Source organism: Anopheles nili, chromosome 2, assembly GCF_943737925.1.
Source record: "Anopheles nili chromosome 2, idAnoNiliSN_F5_01, whole genome shotgun sequence".
Classification (NCBI taxonomy): Eukaryota; Metazoa; Arthropoda; class Insecta; order Diptera; family Culicidae; genus Anopheles; species Anopheles nili.
The window spans coordinates 55752576-55774269 of record NC_071291.1 but is presented as its reverse complement, the minus strand read 5'-3'; the positions used below and the strand labels follow the sequence as shown (position 1 = coordinate 55774269).

Below are 21694 nucleotides of genomic sequence, written 5' to 3'. Positions count from 1 at the left end.
CAACTGTAACTATTGACTGGGCAAAAAGAAGCACTACATTCTATCACTTTTCGCCTCATCGAACGCAACGGCCAATTTTGGTAACATTCGCTTTAGTTTATCGATCTCACGTTGATAAACTCCATGACAGTGGCTTATCCGAAGCCACCGTATTGCGGGGAAACGTTTGACTAGAATAAGCAGATGGGTTTCTTCGAGCTGAAAATATGAAGTGAAGTCTTTTTAGAAATGGAATATGTTGCTGCAACCCGTGAACAATGTCCTTACCCTGCGATAATGCGAGAGAACCATGCGTTCCACGCTATAAGTCGGTGTCAGCTGTAACATTTCGGGATAGATTTTAACGTTCACCAGCGTCAGTGACCGCAACCGATAGAATGCCATCAAACCTTCCATCCCTTCGAGGAAAGTTCCAGGGATTTCTGACGAGCCTAGAACCAGCGATTGGAGCGCTGGCAAATGCACGTTTTGCAGATTAATGCGACATGCAACGATTCGTAAGCGCTTGAGCTTCGTCAGTTTCGCGATGTGCAACAGTTCGATCGTGCCCTCGGTCACTTCCAGCGACAGTTCGACCAGCTGGGTCAACTTATTAGCAATAGTGTGCAGAACGTAGCTATCGATGAATTTCACTCTCAGCTCGAGACACTCCAAGTGCTCAAGCCGCCTGAAGAATGCTATACTAACGTTCTGTTCGCTTTTCGTCATTCCTTTCTCACGACGATCGATCGAGAGCTGGCGTAAATTACTCAGCTTGACGTTGTAGAAATAATAGCTTTCTTTCGATGCGAAAACCACAGATAAGGAATGTAATTGGTGAATGAATTGCAGCAAAAAGTCTAGGTGCTCTTCTTTCCGCACGTGTAGGTATAGCTGCGAAAGGTTTGGCGCAGTGAGTCGGAGATTTTCGACACCGTTTGATTCCAGTTTCAGCGCTCGTAACTGATCCATGTACAATACTATCGGTCTTCGGTGGTGGTCCAGTCCACAGTTGCCTATCAAATGGAATGTGGTCACAGCGCGAAGGTTAATGAATTGTGCCTCACATATGGCGATCCAGCGTTGATCGAATGCATTGGCGAGGTGTAGCCGAATGCTCGACGTCGATGGAGTTATCGTTGGAAGCAGCCTTAGTCCTTTCAAAGGGTCATTACTGTCAGCGTTATCCAGCTGCAGCGACACATTCGAATAGCATCGGTGAAAAGCACGCTTGTGGAGTGAAAGCATACGATTTCCATCGATCACCAGGGTCACGTTGCGAGAAATAAACCGCTCTGATAGAGAGATCGCGTTCCAACGCCGACAAACCAGGGTCGTGTTACGTCGTGATCGATAATCTAACTGATCGAATATCATCTCCAATATCTGAAACAGATTTAAACGATACGGTGTCTACTGCATCCGTTTTAAATGGGCAGCACAGAAAGAGGCTCACCTCAACTGGCATCTGATTTATATTCGCCATCAACCAACGCTGATAAAAATTTTACGAACTTAACGCGTTATTGCTTCCGGTGTGTCGTTTTTTATCCAATTTTCTATTCCTACCGAAACCGTTCCGTTGTTTACATGCGCCACAATTAGCAATTTGCCAAGCATCACATGATAGTAATACTGCGAACCGGCGAACCAATGCTGTCATTTGAACTTTTTTCTACACCTACAGCAAAGCAAACTGTTTACGTGGTGGTTTCCTTTTCTACGACAATCGATAACATTCCAATTTGTATTATCATGCCCGGCTTGAAATCAGCTACCCGGAAAACACGATAACGGACAAACTGCTGCAAACATAACAACAATATAACCGGCACCGAACTTTGTTTACCTTTTCGAAATGCTGTCAAACAAAATTCGTTGATGAATTTCCCTGTATGACTGAAGTGTCGATTATATGGCATGTTTCTTCTGTTGCCTATTTGCGTTAGAGAGTTGATGAAAATTCCGCAAAGTAATACAATAACTTAACATTTGGGAAATTTTTGGCTTATTTATTCAGAAGCAAACTTTGTTGCATTTATTTTATCGTGAAAGGAAATCGAACAGTAACAATCAAATTTATTATGATATCTATATCTGCCATTTTTTCTTTTGCTACAGTCGATTGTTCTACTATATCGTTAGTTTTCATCACTGGACTCTTTTCGCACCTACGTTGACCGGCTTCATTTATTGTTTTATCACATCCTGTATTATTTTCTAGACTCTCGTAGGCTCCAATACTGCGCAACGGCGGTCGATCTTTGTTCATTTGAAATGTTGGGAATCGAATGTCCATAGTTGATGGTTGTGGGTGTTTCGAATTGATTGCACTCGAATTTATGTTTCCCAATAATGGATTGTACATAATATTCCTCATGTCTTTCATCCTATCGATCAGATTTTGGCGCTGTATTGAGAAGATATTTCAATAATCTTCCGGTATAGCTAACCCCACGCTAGTTACCTCTATGCTCAATTATGTTACCTTTATGCTCTGGCATCTCTTCGCTCCGCTTCTGCTCTGGCAACAGATTTTGCAGTTTCCTTCGGATCGGGTTGGATCTCCGACGTTTGCAGATGATGTAACAAACGGTTGTAATTTTTAAAAGCAATGAACTTCGCATGAGACAACTGACGAAAAATCAACGGTTTAAGAAAACGGTTCAATACTCCAGACAATAAATCTAAAGTTAAATGTCATATTCCCCAAATCTCCTTCGGACGTGGTGGTAATTCAATCAGTCTTGAATGTGGCCGGTACGATTCTGGAATTGGCCAAGAGCCCGTAAAATTATTTAAGTCTGAATACCGATGTTTCGGAAAATACACCATCGCTTTCAAAGACTTAAGACAAAGACCCATTGTCATTCAAACAAGTTAGTTTCTCGAATTCCCGCTAAATTTGTCCGATAGTCGATTCAACGTTTCGGGATGCATGTTTCCTTACTTTCTTCCATGGTTAGAGGATAACCTGGCATTTTCAGAACTATTGAAAAGACGCGCTGATCCCAACGAAGCGGTTCCTCATACAATCGTGCACCGGCAACGTGCATGGGAAACGGAAGTATACTAATTGATTCCATGTTTGCCATAGCCGTATTAAACAGTCTACCGGTTATAAGAAGTATAATTGTGAGCAAAATGGAATCTGGACATCTACCTATATCTATATCTATCACATCTATATCTATATCTATATATATATATATATATATATATATATATATATATATATATATATATATATATATATATATATATATATATATATATATATATATATATATATATATATATATATATATATACCTATTTTTTGACTGACGCACATTCAAGGATGAATTCTGGAAAAGTCTAGATTTAAAACAGACGTCTAGAAAAGGACAAGACATATTAGGAATTGTATTTTGAATGTATATTGTGATATACCAACCATAATATGTAATGTATCTCACACAAACAGCTTACTTTAGTCTTGAACAAATCGTCTTCGTTTTTGGAAAATTTGTAAAATTCGCAGATTTTTCGTATGCTCCAATTTTAACATGCAGTGATGCCAAGATGCATTGCCCAGTCGCCATCACGTAATTAACCGGGAACAATTTGACAAGAGTCAAAGCAACTGTCGAAGCTGTCAAAACCGTGTGTGTTAAACGAAGGGAAGGAAAGGCTTGCATTTTTCGTAGTCGCAATAGTTGCGGAAGTGGACGGAATTTCTCTCTATAACATTAAACTAATATTTCGAACCCTCGGGTCAGCTCGGTCTCCAACTAACTGATTCAGTTTTTGGTCAGAGCTCTGCTCCGCTAAGTGGAAATTGAACGCGGTATCCACAAGCGCGCAGAATGGGAATTTTAGAACAAATGCAGGAACAAGGATGGTTTGTATCGGCAACAACAATGGTAGCGGTGTGAAAAACTGGATTGATGTTCTATATAAATTGTGATATTTCGCATGTCGCGCTTTAGGTATATTACGGAGCCCGGTTTGGAAAAGCTATTGGAAGGTGAAAAAAACGGAACTTCTGGTTCTCCGGATGTGAAGCAGATTGTGAAATTAGCACTGCATGTACGTATCGTACTATATCTAACCTACAGTAGTTTGCCCCAATAGCGTGTTGACAGTGTATCTAGCGCGGAAATCATCAAAAAATATGTTCTGATGTTATTTGCAACATACTAATATTTGCACTTTTTTTTACCCAGACGGATTTGCGGGAGTACGGCGGAGGTGCCCTTAGCAGTCTCACAGCACGTGGAACAAAAGCGGATGCCTTCGAAGGTAGCGGTGTGGTTCAGCTTGTTAAACTGCGCAATCTAGGTGCACCAAAGGTGAATGAAGAATCGAAGGTTGCACCTCGGTTGTTAAAGCTTACCATTACCGATGGCCAGTCGCAGTACATAGCGCTCGAGCACGAGCATATTCCATCGCTCAGTCTAAACACACCGCCGGGTACGAAAATTTTGCTTAAAAATGGACCGATCCGAATTCTGCAGGGTGTGATGATGCTAACGGAAAAGAACGTACAAGTACTCGGGGGACACGTCACGGCATTGGTAGAGAAATGGGAACTCAGTCGCACGATGGCCAAATACGCGAAAGGTGGTCGACTTCAGTTCAGTGCAGCTGGTCCGCCACCGTGGATTCCGTTTGGCCAGAAGATTCAGCAACCGGCTGTTGCAAACGACAAAGATTTCAAAAGCTTGCAGCCGAAGGAAAAAGAGGAATCGACTGAAAATTCTGCATTTACTGCACTGCGTAACGATGCAATTGCTGAGGCTACAAAGTCGGGTACCAAGAAAACATTCGGCGGAGGCGCTAAACAGATGGTTGACGCTAATGTGCAGAAAATCATGGATAAAGGTTTCACAGAAGAGCAAGCGAATCACGCCCTTAAATTGACGCGGAACAACGTGCACCGGGCTCTAAGCAATCTCCAGCGGATAGAGGATCGAAAGACACAAGCAGACTCGGCAGCAGGCGGTGGAAAAACGGACGACAGGAAGCCTGGTGGCAAGCGTGGCTTCGGCAAACGGGATGCTGATCTTGAACTGCAATCGAAACCTTCCGGCAAGGTGTCCCTTTTCGATTTTTTCGGTGATATTTTGCAGGACAACGAAACTGCAGCATCGGGCGCTTCAAGCAACGCTGGCGGTAGAAAAACAAGCAAAGAATCGACCCCGCACGAAAAGGATCTCAACCGTGCTCGAAGCGATAGTGCTGGTAGGCATACGAACAATAATCGGCACCAGGGCTCTCAGAACCAATCATCATCGAATCGAGCCCAACCTGATGTCAGTGGCAATAATAATGCAGCCACTGGTCTGGTCAATGGAGGTGGTTCTAAAAATTACAATCAGCGGTTTGAAAATAATATCTCAAGCAGTTTTGCCAACCGAAATACAACCCTACCAAGTAGTGGTGGAACTGGTCGAGGCGATCGTGGTCGCGGTGATCAGCAACATCAAGGACAAGGGCAATATGGAACTGCCCATTCACAGCAGCGTGACCAGCAATCCAACTACAAACAAGCGGACTATTACGGTTCCACTGGTGGGACCGGTCGGTATCGGGGCGGTAACGAAAATCAATCGTCTAGTTCCACCCATACAGGCGGTTCATCCAGCAATCCGTCCACAGGTTCTGGATCGCGAGGGGGAAATTCTCGTGCGAATGATTCAAAGTACAATCAGCAACACCCATCATCTGGTGGCTCGGGTTATAACCACAATTCGCATCAACAGCGCCAGGACGGATATAATAACAACAGCAGCGGTACTGGTGGTGGAAAGTATGGTGCAGGAGGCGGCAAACAACAGTCCAACAACGGACCAAGCTATGGTAACAACAGCAACTACAGTTCGGAAGGACGTAATCAGCATCAACAGTCTCAACATGGTCAAACCGCAAACGACGGACGAGTTTCGGGTGGTAGCGGCAAATCCAGCTCCGGAACCCAAAACGCCGCACCTCAGCATCAACAATCATCTTACGGCAACACTTCGAAACAAACCAACTACAACAATCAGCAACAGAGTTCCGCTTCTTACAACAGTAATGCGGCTAATGGCAATAATTCGTCTCATGGCCAATACAACCAATCTACAGGTACTGGCAATCATGGAAATAATTACAATGCCACTGGATCAAAGGTATGTTGCAAAATCATCGAAATGAACTAAATCGTATCAACTTTACGTTCAGATGTGCGGCTTTCTAATGAAAGTGCGGATGGTGGTGTAGATTTTAAATTTGGTTATCATTCTCACTTCAGAACTCTAGCAAAGGCGGTCGCTACGGAGGAAAGGATGAATCTCTTAAATACCCTGGAGCTGGGGGATCACAAAACACGATCGCTTCCTCTCAGCAGAATAAAAAGGGTCCTTCGAAGGCCCACGGATCGCAACAGCATCCAAATGCGGCTCAAAGCAATTCATCAGATCATCCACAGTCATCCTATGGCTCATCTGGTGGAGGAAAGCAAAACGCAAATGCGGCTAACAAAGTGCATCAGGTTTCAGAGCAACTAGGTGGCATGCAGATCTCTGATAGTAAATCAACAGGCCATAATGCCTCGGGCAACCGTAACACCAGCGCTTCTAACACGTCAGGGTCCTCTACGCAGGCACACAAGTCTGTATCGATGAAGCAAACTAATCCCAATAATCACCCGTCGGCGGTGCAGCAGCAGCACGCACCCCAAATTGCCTCTCCTTCAGGAGTTCTCCCGACAATGCCTTCACCGAGCCCAGGAGGTCCTTCGCCAGTAGCTCCGGTATCGTCTTCCCCGGGAGTTGGAACGGGCAGTAACGCTACACAGAGTGTACCGAAGAATCTTATTCAACTCCCGAACGGGTACAACTACAATCCGTACCAGATTATGGGATTCCAGAACAAGCAGACGAATGAGTTCGCGCTTAACGTGCTTAAGAGCCAGCAGCAGTATGATCCAATGCAGCAGCCACCTCACTTAGGAGCCCCGGGTCCCGCTGCTGTACCCCCGACGGTTTCGCCAGTGGGACCCAATGTTGTGCCCATGGGACCCAATGTGGCTCCTGCGGGTGTACTAACGCAAACTCTACCCCAACCACCACCCGCCTCAATAATTGGTAATGTAACAAGCCCGGGGCATGGTTCAATTGCAGCGTCTGGCATGGCAATGGCTCCGGCTATAGCACCGAATGCAGCGATGTCAACTGTATTTCCAAATTGGAAGATTGGTGATCGATGTTTGGCCAAGTATTGGGAAGATGGTGGGGTAAGTCTTATGTTTTTTTTAGAATGCGTCAAACCACATAATGAGTCGAAAGTAGCCGAAAACAGTCATATGACTTTTTTTACGCAATATTTTTCTTTGTCTTTAATACAGTTCTATACTGCTGAAATCACGGATACTTCAAAGAACACGTTTGTGGTACATTTTCTCGAGTATGGCAACTACGAGGAGGTGTTGAAGACGGATTGTATTCCGATCGCGCAAGCAACCTCGCCCGTGGCCCCCGCACCGATGTCGCTAGGTTACCATCCTGCTCCCGCCACTGCGCATATGCCGCCGCCGAATCAACAGGCAGCCCCCGTGCAGTATGCTTCTCACCCGGGCCATCTCCATCATCCACATCAGCATCACCATGGACACGTTCCTCCGCATCACCCCCCTCCAATGACGGCTGCACCGGGACCCTATCAGGATGTGAGCCACGGCGCTGCACATGGTCACTATGCGCCATTCAAAACAGGACCAATGCCTCCGGTAGCAAATACGCCACTGCAAACATCTCCTGGACAAGGTCCCCTTGCATCGGCCATGAATCAGTTTCAGCCTGCGCAGCACCATCTGCATCATGTACCAGTGCAACAACAGCATCAGCAACAACATCATTCCCAACAGCAACCGCAGCCGCAGGGTGGACATATTTCGCAACATCACCATCAGTCCCAAATGCCACCACATGCACAGCAGCGGGCTGTGGGAAAATTTCGAGAACGGCCAATGTACGTTCCACCAGCGCAACGGAAGTAAGAGAAGGACCTTTCTTGCCTTATATCAACTACACCAGGCGGTGAGTAAGTACTGTTCGATCATTCTTCTATTATCGTATTATGGTGGAACGCAAGCAAAACAACAAACGGATTTCTGTAAAACTTTCGTAAACTGTATCCCGTCGTAAAAACATATTCTACGGGAAGCATATTAAAGCAGATTTAATCGCCACTGCCACACGAGTTCAAAAACAAGGTTTTTTTTCAGTGAACGTAGTGGTAAAGAGAAAAGAAGAAACACGTACATCTGAGAGTGTGTAATGAATAACCTAATCTGAGAAAGGTTCTACAAATCAAATATTTTGCTACTCTTTGTTTCTCTTTTGTTTCCGTTGTGGCAACGTATTACCTGCGAAAAGTATTCAACTACAAGTAGGCACCAGTTGTTTCGTTAAAATGTATGGCCGTAGTTATTGTGGTTGTCGTCGTCTAACATAATTTCGTTTTTTGACTCATTATTTTCGTGGAGCGATGTAATTGGTTATACACAAGAAAGTTAAAAAAGGTCGAAATTGATTTAAAATTCCTCAGTAGCAGCCGCCAATCTTATTGTTCAGCTATTATTGAAATCCATTGAGGATCCACCGTTTACCTTGAATCTACACAGAAACTATCAGATTCCCGTACACTCTCGATAAATTACTTCATTAAAATCACTATTAGTATATTTTCTAAAAGTCAATAGTTGGAACATTGGAGCAGGAACATTACAAAACATGAAAGAAAACAATGCCTTGCATTGTGTGGATAGAATTCACTTCCTCAATTAATTGAATAAAAAAATGAATCGTTGTATATTATGTGAATTCATTTGTCATTTTTTTTGTAATTTCATTTGATGTACATTTCCGAAAAAACGAACAATCAAACTAAGAAGATGAAACGTATTGTATGATGTATCATTTACTAGAAAATGTCTCCTACACACAATGGGTTAACTTCTCTTCATACTACTTATTGCATGTAATGAATAACTGCCAAAAGTAATGGTAATCGATTCAGTCTACATTATATTTCACATTCAATAAATTAAGTACCTTCTCGTACACACATGTATAAATAACAACCCGTAAAAATCTTAAGATCCATATAGTTCCGGTTTTTCAAGGTCTACCTATGACGCCCTGTTCATAGCTACCTGATGGGCCGACTAATCGGTTTGTCGTTGGAACTTTGTGAAAAACAGAAACACCTGCTCGAGTGAAGTCTGGCCAAGCGCATAATCTTCAATATCAAGTACTGTCTTGGCGTTCTCCATGATTCCGAACATAGTCGACCATTGTGTGTTTGCTGAAGGGATCTGGTATGTTACCGAATCTAGATATTCTTCCCTGAAATAGTAATTGAAAGGTATTGTTTGCTCTGCGATATGATGCAAATCTACTACTCACTTTATTTCTGCTTCTGGAAGCTGCTGCTCAATGTACTGTTTAACGTCGTTCATGCGATCTTCGCCGGAACCTTCCGTTCGTTTTAGTTTTATCGTCAGAAAGTACCCGTTGGAGAACTTATTTTTCAAATGTTGTGTAGATCCGAGGCACTTGAACTCGCCGTTCACCATGATGGCCAGTCGGGTGCAGAGCGCTTCGCATTCCTCCATGCTGTGCGACGTTAGGACGATAGCTTTTCCTGCTGCTCGCTCCTTGCATACAACGTCCCACAACTGTCGTCGGGCTCCCGGATCCATACCGGTGGTTGGTTCGTCTAAATATACCACAGCCGGATCGCCCATTAAGGCCAGGGCTGTGCTTAGCTTCCGCTTGTTACCTCCACTGTAGGCTTTGGTCTGTTTGTCAATGTGCTTGGCAAAGTTCAATTCCTCCGCCAGGCGATTTGAGAGAGTCGATATGTCTGACTTTGGAATTCCTCGCAGAAGGGCAAATATTTTCAATGTTTCGCGCCCAGTCAGGTCGTCGATAAGCGCATCAAACTGGGGACAGTAGCCAATGCGACGGTGCACCTCGTTCATGTTGGCCTTCAAGCTCACTCCGTTAACCCAGGCCTCCCCGAACGAGATGTTCTCATCCCCGGTCATCATCTTGAAGGTGCTCGTCTTACCGGCGCCATTCACCCCCAGCAGGCCGAAACATTGCGAATGCTCCACTGCTAGCGATAGTTGATTTACAGCAAGAAACTTTTTGTAGTACTTCGTAACATCCCGCAGGACCAGGTTGTTGGCGACAATTTCACCCTCCGTGAATCCGCGGACGCGTAGTTTCTCCGATCGGACGTCCGAATCGATATCATCCGACTCGCTTGGTGGGGCAGCCTGCTTTGATTTACGTCGAAAAACGCGGTCAATCACACGATATTCGATACACATGAGTAGGATGAAAGAAACCAGACCCAACACGAAAAGATATATCAGATTGCGACTGATCCCGGTTCGTTCGAAGGTAAATATTTCGGTATCTGCAAAAGAAAAACGAAGTATGCTGTGAATCTCCAGCAGAATATTTCTTTTTTCTTCTGAGCTACTTACTGCAACACGGGGGAAATGCTTGGCAAAGTATCTGGGCCGTGCAGTTGGGAATGAGCGCGCACTGCGTATCACACACCTGCTGCGTTGCGACGGCAATGTTCATATTACTGAGCGAATGACTAAGGGCGAACAGCGGGAATATCATGAAGGCCCACTCCATACCCTCGGCGACATGCTGCAGGTCGAATCCATCGAACAGTAGCAGAAACACGGTCATGAAGAAGATCGTTCCCGTGAAGATGTTTAGTATCATCACCCTGACGAATCCACTAGCCGGTATATCGAATGCAAACGATAGAAGATAAGTGAACGGCAGGAAGGCAAATCCGAACACAACCATGACGAGAATCACTCGGCCTGTAGAATATGCTGCGTGTTATTCACCCGGATGACAATGCATGAAGATGTACGAGATTTAGCTCACCAATTTCTTCTCCAGTTGACCAGCCTTCCTCCTGGAACGCTGCCAGTACCGCAACGTAAAACATAATCGTCACAAAGAACGTCATGAAGTCCCAGAGGAATGATACCATCCAGAAACCGAGCACATTGGCGCCGCTTACGAACTGCAACAATTTCGATCGGGTAACACGTTCCTTGATGTAGAACATGATGTACAGCGCCGCAACAAACGCCATCGCAAAACCCGTATTGAATGCAAGCTGGAATCCCATATTGTTGCCTCCCTGAAGTTGTGTGAACTGCAACGACGATGTTCGACTTTAATACACTGAAACAATCCAAACTTACCCAAACTATCTTACTGTACGTACCCTGGTTTCAGGACGGAATGGCAGTGGATGGTTGGTCAGCAGAATTGAACACTGGGAGCAGACTGAACGCAACATGGCATTGTAGAACGTGTTCACTGCTAGAGGTGCCGTATGGAAGCTCTGAGCATTGAACCAAATGGTATGGTTGGTTGGTGTGATCGACGCTCCTACCATGAACTGGTTGTTAACCTCTGGTAGATTTTGATCGTATCGTCGCAGAATGTAGTCCACCATCGGCTCCGAGATCGTTAGCAATGTTTGATCTGAGCCAGTTCCTTCGAAAAGCTGCTGATACGCCTGTATTATACTCGTGTCACTTGACGTACCTTCTAGCACCGTTACTGTGGTTTCGTAATTGTTAAAACCGATAGTTAGTGGCGGCAGCGATAGGGAATCCGGAAAGGAACGCACAATTACGATCGTCATGATGACAAAAAAGATCGGTATAAAGATCTGAATCAGGAGCGCGATCCAGCTACGTTTCGTAGCGATCGCTTTCTTGAGCAGCATTGCCTGCAGCTGGTTAATCAGCAAAGGAAATCCACTGATGAACTTCTGATCTGGCTCGAGGGTAAGTGTGACAGTTGAACCATTCGATGGCTCAATCGCGTTTGCTTGAGCAGAATCTGGATCGTAAGCCTTTTTGTCCAACGCGTGAGAATCACTACCGACGCGAAGGAACACCTCCTCCAGTGTTGTCAGCGAGATGCCGTAGCTGCTGATCCCAATCGATGCCGAATGATTCTCGAGATCTTGCAGAAGCGGTTGAAACACGGCCGTGTAGTTGTCGTCCAACACGTATGACAGTTCCGTACCGATGTCCGTGTCCACCTCGATATTGGGAATGTGCTGTCGCATCAGCGATGTGACGCGCTTCGAATCACACGCGTCGTCCTTAACGCAGATTAAACGATAGCCTACTCCAAAGCGTTTTTTCAAGAAAAATGATGATCCTGCTGCCTTGAGCTCTCCGTCGGCCATAATTGCAATACGATCACCCAATATATCCGCTTCGTCCATAAAGTGCGTTGATAGTAGAATAGTGCGACCCTTCTTCTCCTGTATAAGCAGGTCCCACAACGCGCGACGGGCAGTTGGATCCATACCGGACGTTGGCTCATCGCAGAACACCACCTTTGAACCACCACACAGGGCTACTCCAACGGCCAACTTACGCTTCATGCCACCGGAGAGTGTGTGGCTCTGGGAGTGTCGTTTGTCTTCCAGCTGTAGCACCGAAACATAATGGTCTATCTCCTGAGGTATGTTCTTGCTTTCGACGCCTTTTAATCGAGCGAAAAACTTAATATGTTCCGAAACCGTCATTTCATTGAACAGGACATTGTGTTGAGGGCAAAGGCCCAAAGATTTACGTGCCCCTTCTATATTGGACCGAATGTCGCAGTTGTTAATGAGCGCCGTCCCAGAGGTGGGTGAAAACACTCCCGTCAACATCGACATGGTAGTCGTCTTGCCTGCACCGTTATGGCCCAGTAGCACCGTAATCTGATCCTCAAACATGCTCAAGTGCAGCCCTTTGACAGCTACCTTGGTTTTGTTGAACACCTTCCGGAGACCGTTGATGCGAACACCAGCATACTTGCCCACGGGTTCGGCTTCCACATTGCTTGAGCTTTCGTCTGGCAACTGCTCATTGTTCGCATCATCAACCGGAGCAACCTTGTTGGTCCAAAATTTCTTGGTTACGGGGAAATACCATGGTTCTGCCACGCCGTACTCTCCCGGAAACACCTTCTCTACGTATAGTGCGATCACGAGATAGATCACGGTGTCAGCCAGCAACATCATCATAGTAGCCCCCACACTCAGGTCATCGTCCACCGTCACCGGATCGAACATGTTGGACCACTGCAAACCATTGCTGGTGCCTTCGTGGCGCATGATGAGCATGAACCCGAAAGACATGGCCGAATTGTGAAATAAGCAAAGCGCTAGCTTTGCCGACAGTGACATTGTATCGTAGTTCGAGAAAGCGATGTTGTACGGCATCACAAACACAAACCACATCAGCCCCGCGATGCCGGAAGCTGTGTTCGCTTTGGAGAAGAATGTACTCATCATAAAGCAGAACGTGATCGTTGCCAAGCTGTACATGAACAGGTAGAACCAAATCGCAAACCAGTTGGAAAAGGTAAATATCGCCAGATCCGTGTTGGACGTTATGCTAACGCAAAGCAGGATCGTGATCATGGATATCGAAATTATCAGCAGAATAATGCACTTCACAAACCACGCCGTCCAGTGCAGCCAACTAGACAGGCCCATAATTTTCATTGCTTCCTTTAACTGACGCTCCTTCTCCACGGTGATGTACTTGACCGTGTTAATGCAGGTGTAAAAGAATGCTATCACAATGATCAATGGAAGCAAATTCTCAAGCCCCGTGAGCAACAGATCGCTATAAAACGGGGGGTACGGGTAGCGCTGTGGATAGGCATAGATTACGTCCAAATAGATTAGAAATCCATGATCGGTTAACACTTATTACTTACACTTAGATACACGTCCGGAAATTGAAAGTTAGGGGCTCGCTCTTGCAAAATCGATCTAGAAATAGCACTCTGAATTTGAAGGAATGTTTCGTTGTAGTAATTCGCTGGATAGCCAGCATCGTCACGTTCGTACTGACGTGCACCTGGTACTTGAAATGGAGGAAACTGGCGTTCCGTTTGCCAGTTGTTCCAAAACTCCGATCCCGTCTCACGGAACGTTCTCATCTCGCTTGGATAACGCAATGACATTATTGTCTGTTCTGGCAGCTGCGATAGGCTCTGTTGTGGAAGTAGATTGAAGTTTGATTATAGGTCTGCACAGAGTAGAATATGTAATTGGCATGGATCATTTCAATCCAACTCACAACATAGGCATCTGGAAATTCAACGCCAACTAGCACGTTGTTCACCTGAAGATTCGCTTGCATGGATTGAGCATTAGCAAAAGGTAGTACTTGTAAATTTTCGTCCAAATACGACAAAGACCGCTGCACAAGATTTTGCAGCATGGGATTCTCGGGCGAGTAAGCCACCGAGTAGATGATAGGCGGATCGATTTCATTATTGAGCCTGCGTACGAAAAGATGATGCATCTAAGTAACAACTAGTATTAAGACCATCGCGTGGCTCCTTACCTTAGATGTGATATCGTATTCAGCTCGAGAGGATTGAATACGGTGGGCTTTTCGAATTCATCCGCGTCAACTAATCCCCGGACCACTATTAACAGTACGCATGCTAGTAACGGGATAATGATCTCGAAAAATGTTTGCAGATAGTGCCGCTTGGTGATGATCCAGTTCTTCCACAGGAGCAAAACGAATTTGCCCCAGGCTGAAGTGCTCATTTTTGAAAATTAATCTGAGTTTAATAACTGCAAAAGCGTGAACGGTTGTAAAACATTAGACTCGTATCACTCTCCGGTGTACGGATTTTTTCATTCGTAACTTCTAAGGAGTCCTTATTTAGTAAATATAAAATTATTGCTTTCTGGTATCACAATCCATGCATGATGGGACATATCGGTGTCAGAATCGTCAAGTTTGTATCAGTACGTTGCGCGATATGGATACATAAGGAAATCTGGTACATAACTAACACCGATTAGTCGCAAATCTCCTCTGATTTCTTATCAGTTTCGATAATCTTTATCATTCGGTTCACCGGACTGATACCATTGAGGTTGATGAGTAGCACTTTTAGGGCTTGGACCATGATTTGCGAAAGTAGTACAATGATCTAACAGTTTTGTATTACACTTCAGAACACTCGAGAGTTGGTTTTGATGTTAAAACAACCATTCAAACTACACTATAATTGTACACAAGTTTCGTTTTTCTTTTTTCATTTCACTTACTGAATATAAAAGGTTTTCAAAGCGACACTTGCGTATACGAGGAGTTTGCAATACATTTTGTAAACGTCTCTGAAACTAATATGCTTCCTGCATTTTGTTCATGTAGAAACTGATTTACTCCTTTCTACTCCTTTTTGCTTACACTTTTTCACATCAGCACGTGACATTGGCGTTTCGTCCTTCAACCCGAAACGGGTACATTCCGAGTTCATGGCTATGTCCTTACGCGGCTGCCACAGTTCCGGGACTAAAACCACCACCAATCGTAATTATCCTCTTCTCCACTACCCGTTTAATATCGATGGTAGAATGTTATACAGAACGCTTGAACTAGAGGGCTCCAGCCCACAATCGGCGCGGTGTAATCGTCCTTCCCTTTTAGGCTCAATTACTACCATCGACCGTCTATTCGATACGATAAATAAAACACTTGAGAGGACTTTCGTCTGGACATGTGGACACCATGGGAAATCATAAAAAAACACTCCCACTTTCACTTGCCTATGAGCCCCAGCTGCTAGATGTTTGATGATCCGTCTGAGCGCTCCCTTGTGGATGGACTGAAACATTTTCTACCGGGCTTAGGGCATTTAACCACTCTCCGGTTGAGGAAGGTGTGTTGAGTGTGGCTTAGCGTAGAGGAGCAAAAATACCAGCCCAAAACCCGCCGATGATAACTTGCCGCATGGAACCCGAACCTTCTCCGACATACACGCAAAAATTGATCCCAGGGATTAATGATAGCGAAATATCATAAATGATTCACACGCTTTCGGAGGACAGCGGTGTGTGGTTAGTGGAACAAAAAAAAACAAAAACCTACCATTTTGTTTAGTACTGAAGCAATTCTTCATTTTTCTTTTTTTTTACATAAAACTCCTTATCAGGTACACGAACACGGAAGCCAAGTGGTTTTTAATGAATGAAGTAGTGTGTGGTTGTGAAAACGTATGTGTTAAACCTAGCAAACCTAACCTAACACCGCCTAGCTATCGTCAGTTACTCGTTGGTATTTGGTAAAGAACAGGAAAACCTGCTCCAACGATGTCTGTCCCAGCGCGTAATCTTCGATGTCAAGCGTCTTTTTGGCGTCCTCCATCAGGCCGAACATTGACGACCACTTCAGCTCAGATTGCGTGATGTGATAGGTTAGAGAGTCATGGTACTCCTCCCTGCGTAATGGACGGGATGACGGATTTTATCGATTAGTAGAGGGTGTGTGTGCCAGCTTGCCGAGTGTTTCATTAGGGGCAGTAGGTTACTTACTTGAGCACCGCCTGGGAGAAGTTGTGCGCTATAAACTGCTTCACGGAATCGCCATTGGCCGTTGTTCCATCGCCCGTGCGGTTCAGCTTGATTGTCAAAAAGTATCCCTTCGAGAACTTGTTCTTCAAGTGCTGCGTGGATCCAAGACACTTGAACTCGCCATTCACCATGATGGCCAGCCGAGTACAGAGCGCTTCGCATTCCTCCATGCTGTGCGAAGTGAGTACGATGGATTTACCGGCTTTCTTCACGTTAATGATGACGTTCCACAGGTGGCGCTTTGCTCCGGGATCCATACCGGTAGTCGGTTCGTCTAGGTACACAACTGCAGGATTCGCCAGTAGCGCAAGGGCCGTGCTAAGTTTTCGTTTGTTTCCGCCACTGTACTCCTTGACGCGTTTATCGATGTGCTTCATGAAATTGAGCTCCTCGGCCAACCGTAACGTTTCGAAGCCGATCTCGTGGCTCGGAATGCCCCGCAATAGAGCAAATATTTTCAACGTTTCTCGACCAGTGAGATCTTCCAGCAACGCGTCGAACTGAGGACAGTAACCGATCACTTTGTGCACCTGGTTGAGGTTACTCTTGAGACTGATGCCCTTAACCCATGCCTCACCGGCGGAGATGTTTTCATCTCCTGTGAGCATCTTAAACGTGGACGTCTTTCCGGCGCCGTTAACGCCCAACAATCCAAAACACTCTGATCCATCCACCGACACCGAGAGCTCATTTACCGCCAGAAACTTTCCGTAATACTTCGTTAGATCGCTCACAACTAGGTTCGAGTTGGTCAATTCCGCATCGGATAACATTTTGACTCGCTTTTTCTCTTGCCAAACATCGTCGTCCAGTGCAGAGTCTTCGTTAGCAAGAGCTGGCTTGTTCGATGATCGCTTTTGTCGCTTAAAGATGCGCTCGAGAACTCGAAACTCGATACCCATCAGCACTAGAAAGCCGATCAGGCCTACCATACCCATGTACAAGAGCTGCCTGTTTATGCCGGTCGTCTCCCAGGAGAAAATGTTCGTATCACAACACTGTGGCAGCAGGCTACAAATGTACTCCTTCGAGCATAGTGCTGCCGTCTCCTCCGTGCATTGCTCATTGCAAACTGACTCGGTTGTCGATAGCACGTTGATGTTGCTGAGACTTTGACTGAGCGAGAACAGCGGGAATATCATGAATGCCCACTCGAGTCCGTTCGCGACGTCCTCGAGATCGAACCCGTCGAACTTGAGCAAGAACACGGCAGTGAAGAAGATCGTTCCGCTAAAAATGTTTAGTATCATCATCTTTACGAAACCCGTAGCCGGGACTTCGAACCAGAACGAGAAGAGATAGGATATGGGAAGGAACGCGATACCGAACACGATCAACACCAGAAACACACGTCCGAGTTCTTCGAAGGACGACCAGCCCTCTTCCTGGAAGGCGGCCAACGTTGCTATATAGATGAGAGCCGTTATGACGTACGTGAAGAAGTCCCAAATAAACGACACGACCCAGAACGTAAACACATTGATACCACTCACAAATTGCAGTAACTTCGCACGGCTCGTTCGTTCCTTGATGTAGAACATGATGTACAACGCCGCAATAAATGACATCGCAAAACCAGTGTTGAACGATATCTGGAAACCAAGATTGTTGCCGGCCTGCAATTGGGTGAACTAAAGCGAGAAAAACAATAGCTAGTAATGGTTCCACATATGCTACAAACATGTCGAATCTTACTCGTGTTTCAGCCTTAAAGGGCAAGGGTTTGTTGATAATCGTGATCTCGAAATTTGAGTTTATCGATTTGATGATCGCGTTGTACATGAAGTTCAACGCCAAAGGCGCAGTATGGAATCCGGTCGGGTTCCACCAAACGGTGTGATTTGTGTTGGTGATCGACGCAGCTGTCATGTACTCTCGATTAACCAGGCCAATATTATCGTTGGACTAGACAAATAAGTAAATAGTTAAAATTTAAGTATTAAAGATATTCATATTTGCGGAAACAAGGTACCTACCAGTTCTAATATATGTTCCACTATATCCTTGTCGATCACCTCCAGTCGGTGATTGTTTGGGAAAGACTGAAACATTGTTCGGTACCCATCTATGAAGGGACTGGCGGCTGAAGCCTGTAGAACTGTGCTTGTTGCGGTATAGTTGTACACATTGATTGGAATGGGCGGTAGATCCGTCTGACCGGGGAAAGTTCTCACAATAATGACTGTGACGATCACGAAATAGATCGGTATCAATGCTTGCACTAGCATCTGCACCCAGCTTCGTTTGGTGGAGATAAATTTCTTCAGCATCATAGCGAATAGTTGGTTCCAAACCAAACTGGTACCTCCTAGGAGAGGTACCGTATCACTCATCTGGTTCATCGTGACTGAGGAAGCATAAGCTAATCCGTTGGTATCTTGTTCAATTTCTTTTGATCCCGATTTTTGATCCAACGCATACGAATCACTACCAACGCGTAAAAACACTTCTTCTAGTGTGGTCAACGAAATGCCGTAGCTAGTTATTCCACACTGTTCTACGTTGTCTTCAAGATCGCACAGTAGATTCTGAAACACGGCCGTATAGTTCTCATTCAAAACGTACGACAGCTCAGATCCAATATCGGTGTCGATGTTGATGCTAGGAATATGTTTCCGTAGCAGTCCCGTCAATTGTGCTCGATCGCAATTCGGACCCTTCACACAAATCAACCGATAACCGACTCCGAAGCGTTTCTTGAGGAAAAAGGAAGATCCACAGGCTTTCAGCTCACCCTCGGCCATGATCGCTATGCGATCACCCAAGATATCCGCTTCGTCCATGAAGTGGGTGGAAAGAAGAATGGTACGACCTTTCTTTTCTTTGATCAGCAAATCCCACAGCGCACGTCTTGCAGACGGATCCATACCGGAAGTAGGCTCGTCACAAAGCACTACCTTCGATCCACCACACAAGGCAATGCCGATCGAAAGCTTTCGCTTCATGCCTCCCGACAAGGTGTGTGATTGCTTATTTAGTTTATCTTCCAGCTCAAGCAGCTGAACGTAGTGGAGAATTTCATCCTTGATTTTGTTCTTTGGCACACCCTTCAGCCGAGCGAAAAACTCAATGTGCTCTGCGACGGTCATCTCATTAAACAGCACATTGTGTTGTGGACACAGTCCCAGCGAACTACGCACGGCGTCAATGTTGTTCCTTATGTCGTACCCATTCACCAGCGCTGTGCCTGATGAGGGCGAAAACATGCCAGTAAGCATGGACATGGTCGTAGTCTTGCCTGCACCATTGTGGCCGAGCAGAACCGTGATCTGGTCTTCGTACATATTTAAGTCCAGACCCTGAACAGCTACTTTGTTTTTCTTAAACTCCTTGCGCAGCTTGCGTATTTTAATTCCGGCGTATTTGTTTTCTGGCTCGCGTTCGATGTTCGGTGGGTCTTTAAAATTAAATCCCACCGGAATTACCTCGGGCTTTTGTTGTGAATCTTTACACCAAAACTTCTTTGTATACAGGAAATACCACGGCTCGGCAATACCAAAATCTCCCGGGAAGACCTTTTCCACGTACAATGCTATCATCAAGTAGATGAAGGCGTCTACCAACAGCATAATCATGGTATCACCGACGGAAAAATCATCATCCACGGAGACCGGATCGAACAGGTTGGACCATTGCAGCCCCGTCGCAGTGCCCTCGTGCCGCATCATTAGCATAAACCCGAACGACATGGCGGAGTTTGAGAAAAGACAGATGGCTAGCTTAGCCCCGGCGGTCATATCGTCGTAGTTAGAAAACGCAATGTTGTAAGGGACGATCAGAATAAACCACAGCAGACCGGCAATGCCAGCGGCAATGTTTGCCTTGGAGAAGAACGTGCTCACCATAAAGCAGAAGCAAATGGTTGTGATGCTAAACACGAACAGGTAAAACCAAACAATCGTCCACTGAGCGTACTCGAAGATCGCCAATTCGGTATTGGTGGTTAGGTTGACGCACAGTAGTACCACGATCAACGAGATAGATACGATCAGCAGCAGCAAACACTTCACAAACCAAGCCGACCAGTGCAGCCAGCTTGGTAAGCCCATAATCTTCATCGCCTCCTTTAATTGCTTCTCTTTCTCCACGGTAATATACTTTACGGTGTTGATCGCGGTGTAGAAGAACGCGATCACCACGATCAACGGGAGCAGGTTTTCAAATCCAGTTAGAAGCGGATCGCTGTAGTACGGCGGGTAGGGAAATCGCTGTTGGGAGTGAAAAGTACGATTGAACAAATATACTTAACCGACGTTACTTAACGTGTTGATGTATGAAACCTTACATTTAAGTATATATCAGGCAATGCAAACGAAGGATCACGCTCTTGAATGATCGCTCTGGAGATAGCACTTTGCACCGTTATAAAGGACTCGTTGTAATAATTTGCCGGGTAACCTCCGTCTTCTCGCTCACGCTCTCGAGCGCCTGCAATCTGGAACGCAGGGAACATCAGCTCCGTCGCCCAGTTCGCCCAGAAAGCCGTAAAGTCGTCCTGGAGCGTTCGCATTTCGCCAGGAAATCGCAGCGCAATTGTAACGTTGTTCGGTAGCACGTCTGTGTTACTGTAACTTTCCGGAAACTCAACGCCAGCTAAGGAATAATTCAGGCGGAAAAAGTCTTCCATTCGTTGTGCGTTTTCGAAACCCGCTATGTCGATCGGCTCCAGAATGTGTTCCACGGCTCTTTGCATGATACGATCTGTTAACGGTGATTGAGGACTGTACGCCAGCATGAACGTTATTGGCGGAGTAATATTTGGGTTGTTCTCTGGCCTGTAGGGAATAGCGTGAAGTTATGTAGTCCCCTAAATACCTTGTCCAATAAAAGTTATCTGGAGGAAAAAATCGTCTTACAGCATATGTCGGATGGTGTTTATTTCCAGTGGGTTCCACGTAGTAGGCTCATCGTATACGTCAGCATCCACGAGACCGCGGACTACTATCAGCACCGCACAAGCAATTGCAGGGATCAAAATTTCGAACAATGTCTGCACATAGTGCCGCTTTTGGATGATCCAGTTCTTCCAGAGCAGCAGGATAAACTTATCCCAGCTGGAAGTAGCCATTGTCACCTAATCTGTAAACACGCCCAGACCACGCATTAGTCAGATCTTCCGTCAACAATAACGGTGAGTTTGCGGGTTTTCGCCATCTAGCCTTGAAAAGTCATTGCACTGACTCAGTAGGAATAACAGCAATTTATCCGCTTTATCGCCAAAACCTTATCAGGTGATGAGAAG

General features: G+C 45.5%; 4 protein-coding genes across 4 annotated transcripts; 1 reads left to right on the top strand and 3 right to left on the bottom strand.

The window, feature by feature from the left end:
• Positions 1–33: 33 nt before the first annotated feature.
• LOC128721109 (uncharacterized) lies at positions 34–1465 on the bottom strand. The gene is made up of 3 exons (XM_053814830.1): positions 1436–1465; positions 268–1365; positions 34–198 (listed from the first exon to the last, which is right to left on the bottom strand). Exons 1-3 carry the CDS (start codon positions 1463–1465, stop codon positions 34–36), a joined length of 1293 nt encoding a protein of 430 aa, XP_053670805.1.
• A 2362-nt stretch (positions 1466–3827) lies between these two features.
• Positions 3828–8002, top strand: LOC128720079 (uncharacterized). Its single transcript, XM_053813726.1, has 5 exons — positions 3828–3862; positions 3951–4050; positions 4188–6134; positions 6257–7240; positions 7352–8002. Exons 1-5 carry the CDS (start codon positions 3828–3830, stop codon positions 8000–8002), a joined length of 3717 nt encoding a protein of 1238 aa, XP_053669701.1.
• Positions 8003–9172: 1170 nt separating this feature from the next.
• LOC128731135 (phospholipid-transporting ATPase ABCA3-like) lies at positions 9173–14637 on the bottom strand. The gene is made up of 8 exons (XM_053824232.1): positions 14426–14637; positions 14156–14360; positions 13791–14069; positions 11278–13722; positions 10929–11205; positions 10505–10861; positions 9414–10434; positions 9173–9353 (listed from the first exon to the last, which is right to left on the bottom strand). The coding sequence occupies exons 1-8, from the start codon at positions 14635–14637 to the stop codon at positions 9173–9175; spliced, it is 4977 nt and encodes a 1658-aa protein (XP_053680207.1).
• A 1495-nt stretch (positions 14638–16132) lies between these two features.
• Positions 16133–21520, bottom strand: LOC128730872 (phospholipid-transporting ATPase ABCA3-like). The gene is made up of 6 exons (XM_053823959.1): positions 21309–21520; positions 20738–21227; positions 18429–20660; positions 18148–18357; positions 16414–18083; positions 16133–16319 (listed from the first exon to the last, which is right to left on the bottom strand). Exons 1-6 carry the CDS (start codon positions 21518–21520, stop codon positions 16133–16135), a joined length of 5001 nt encoding a protein of 1666 aa, XP_053679934.1.
• Positions 21521–21694: the final 174 nt, after the last annotated feature.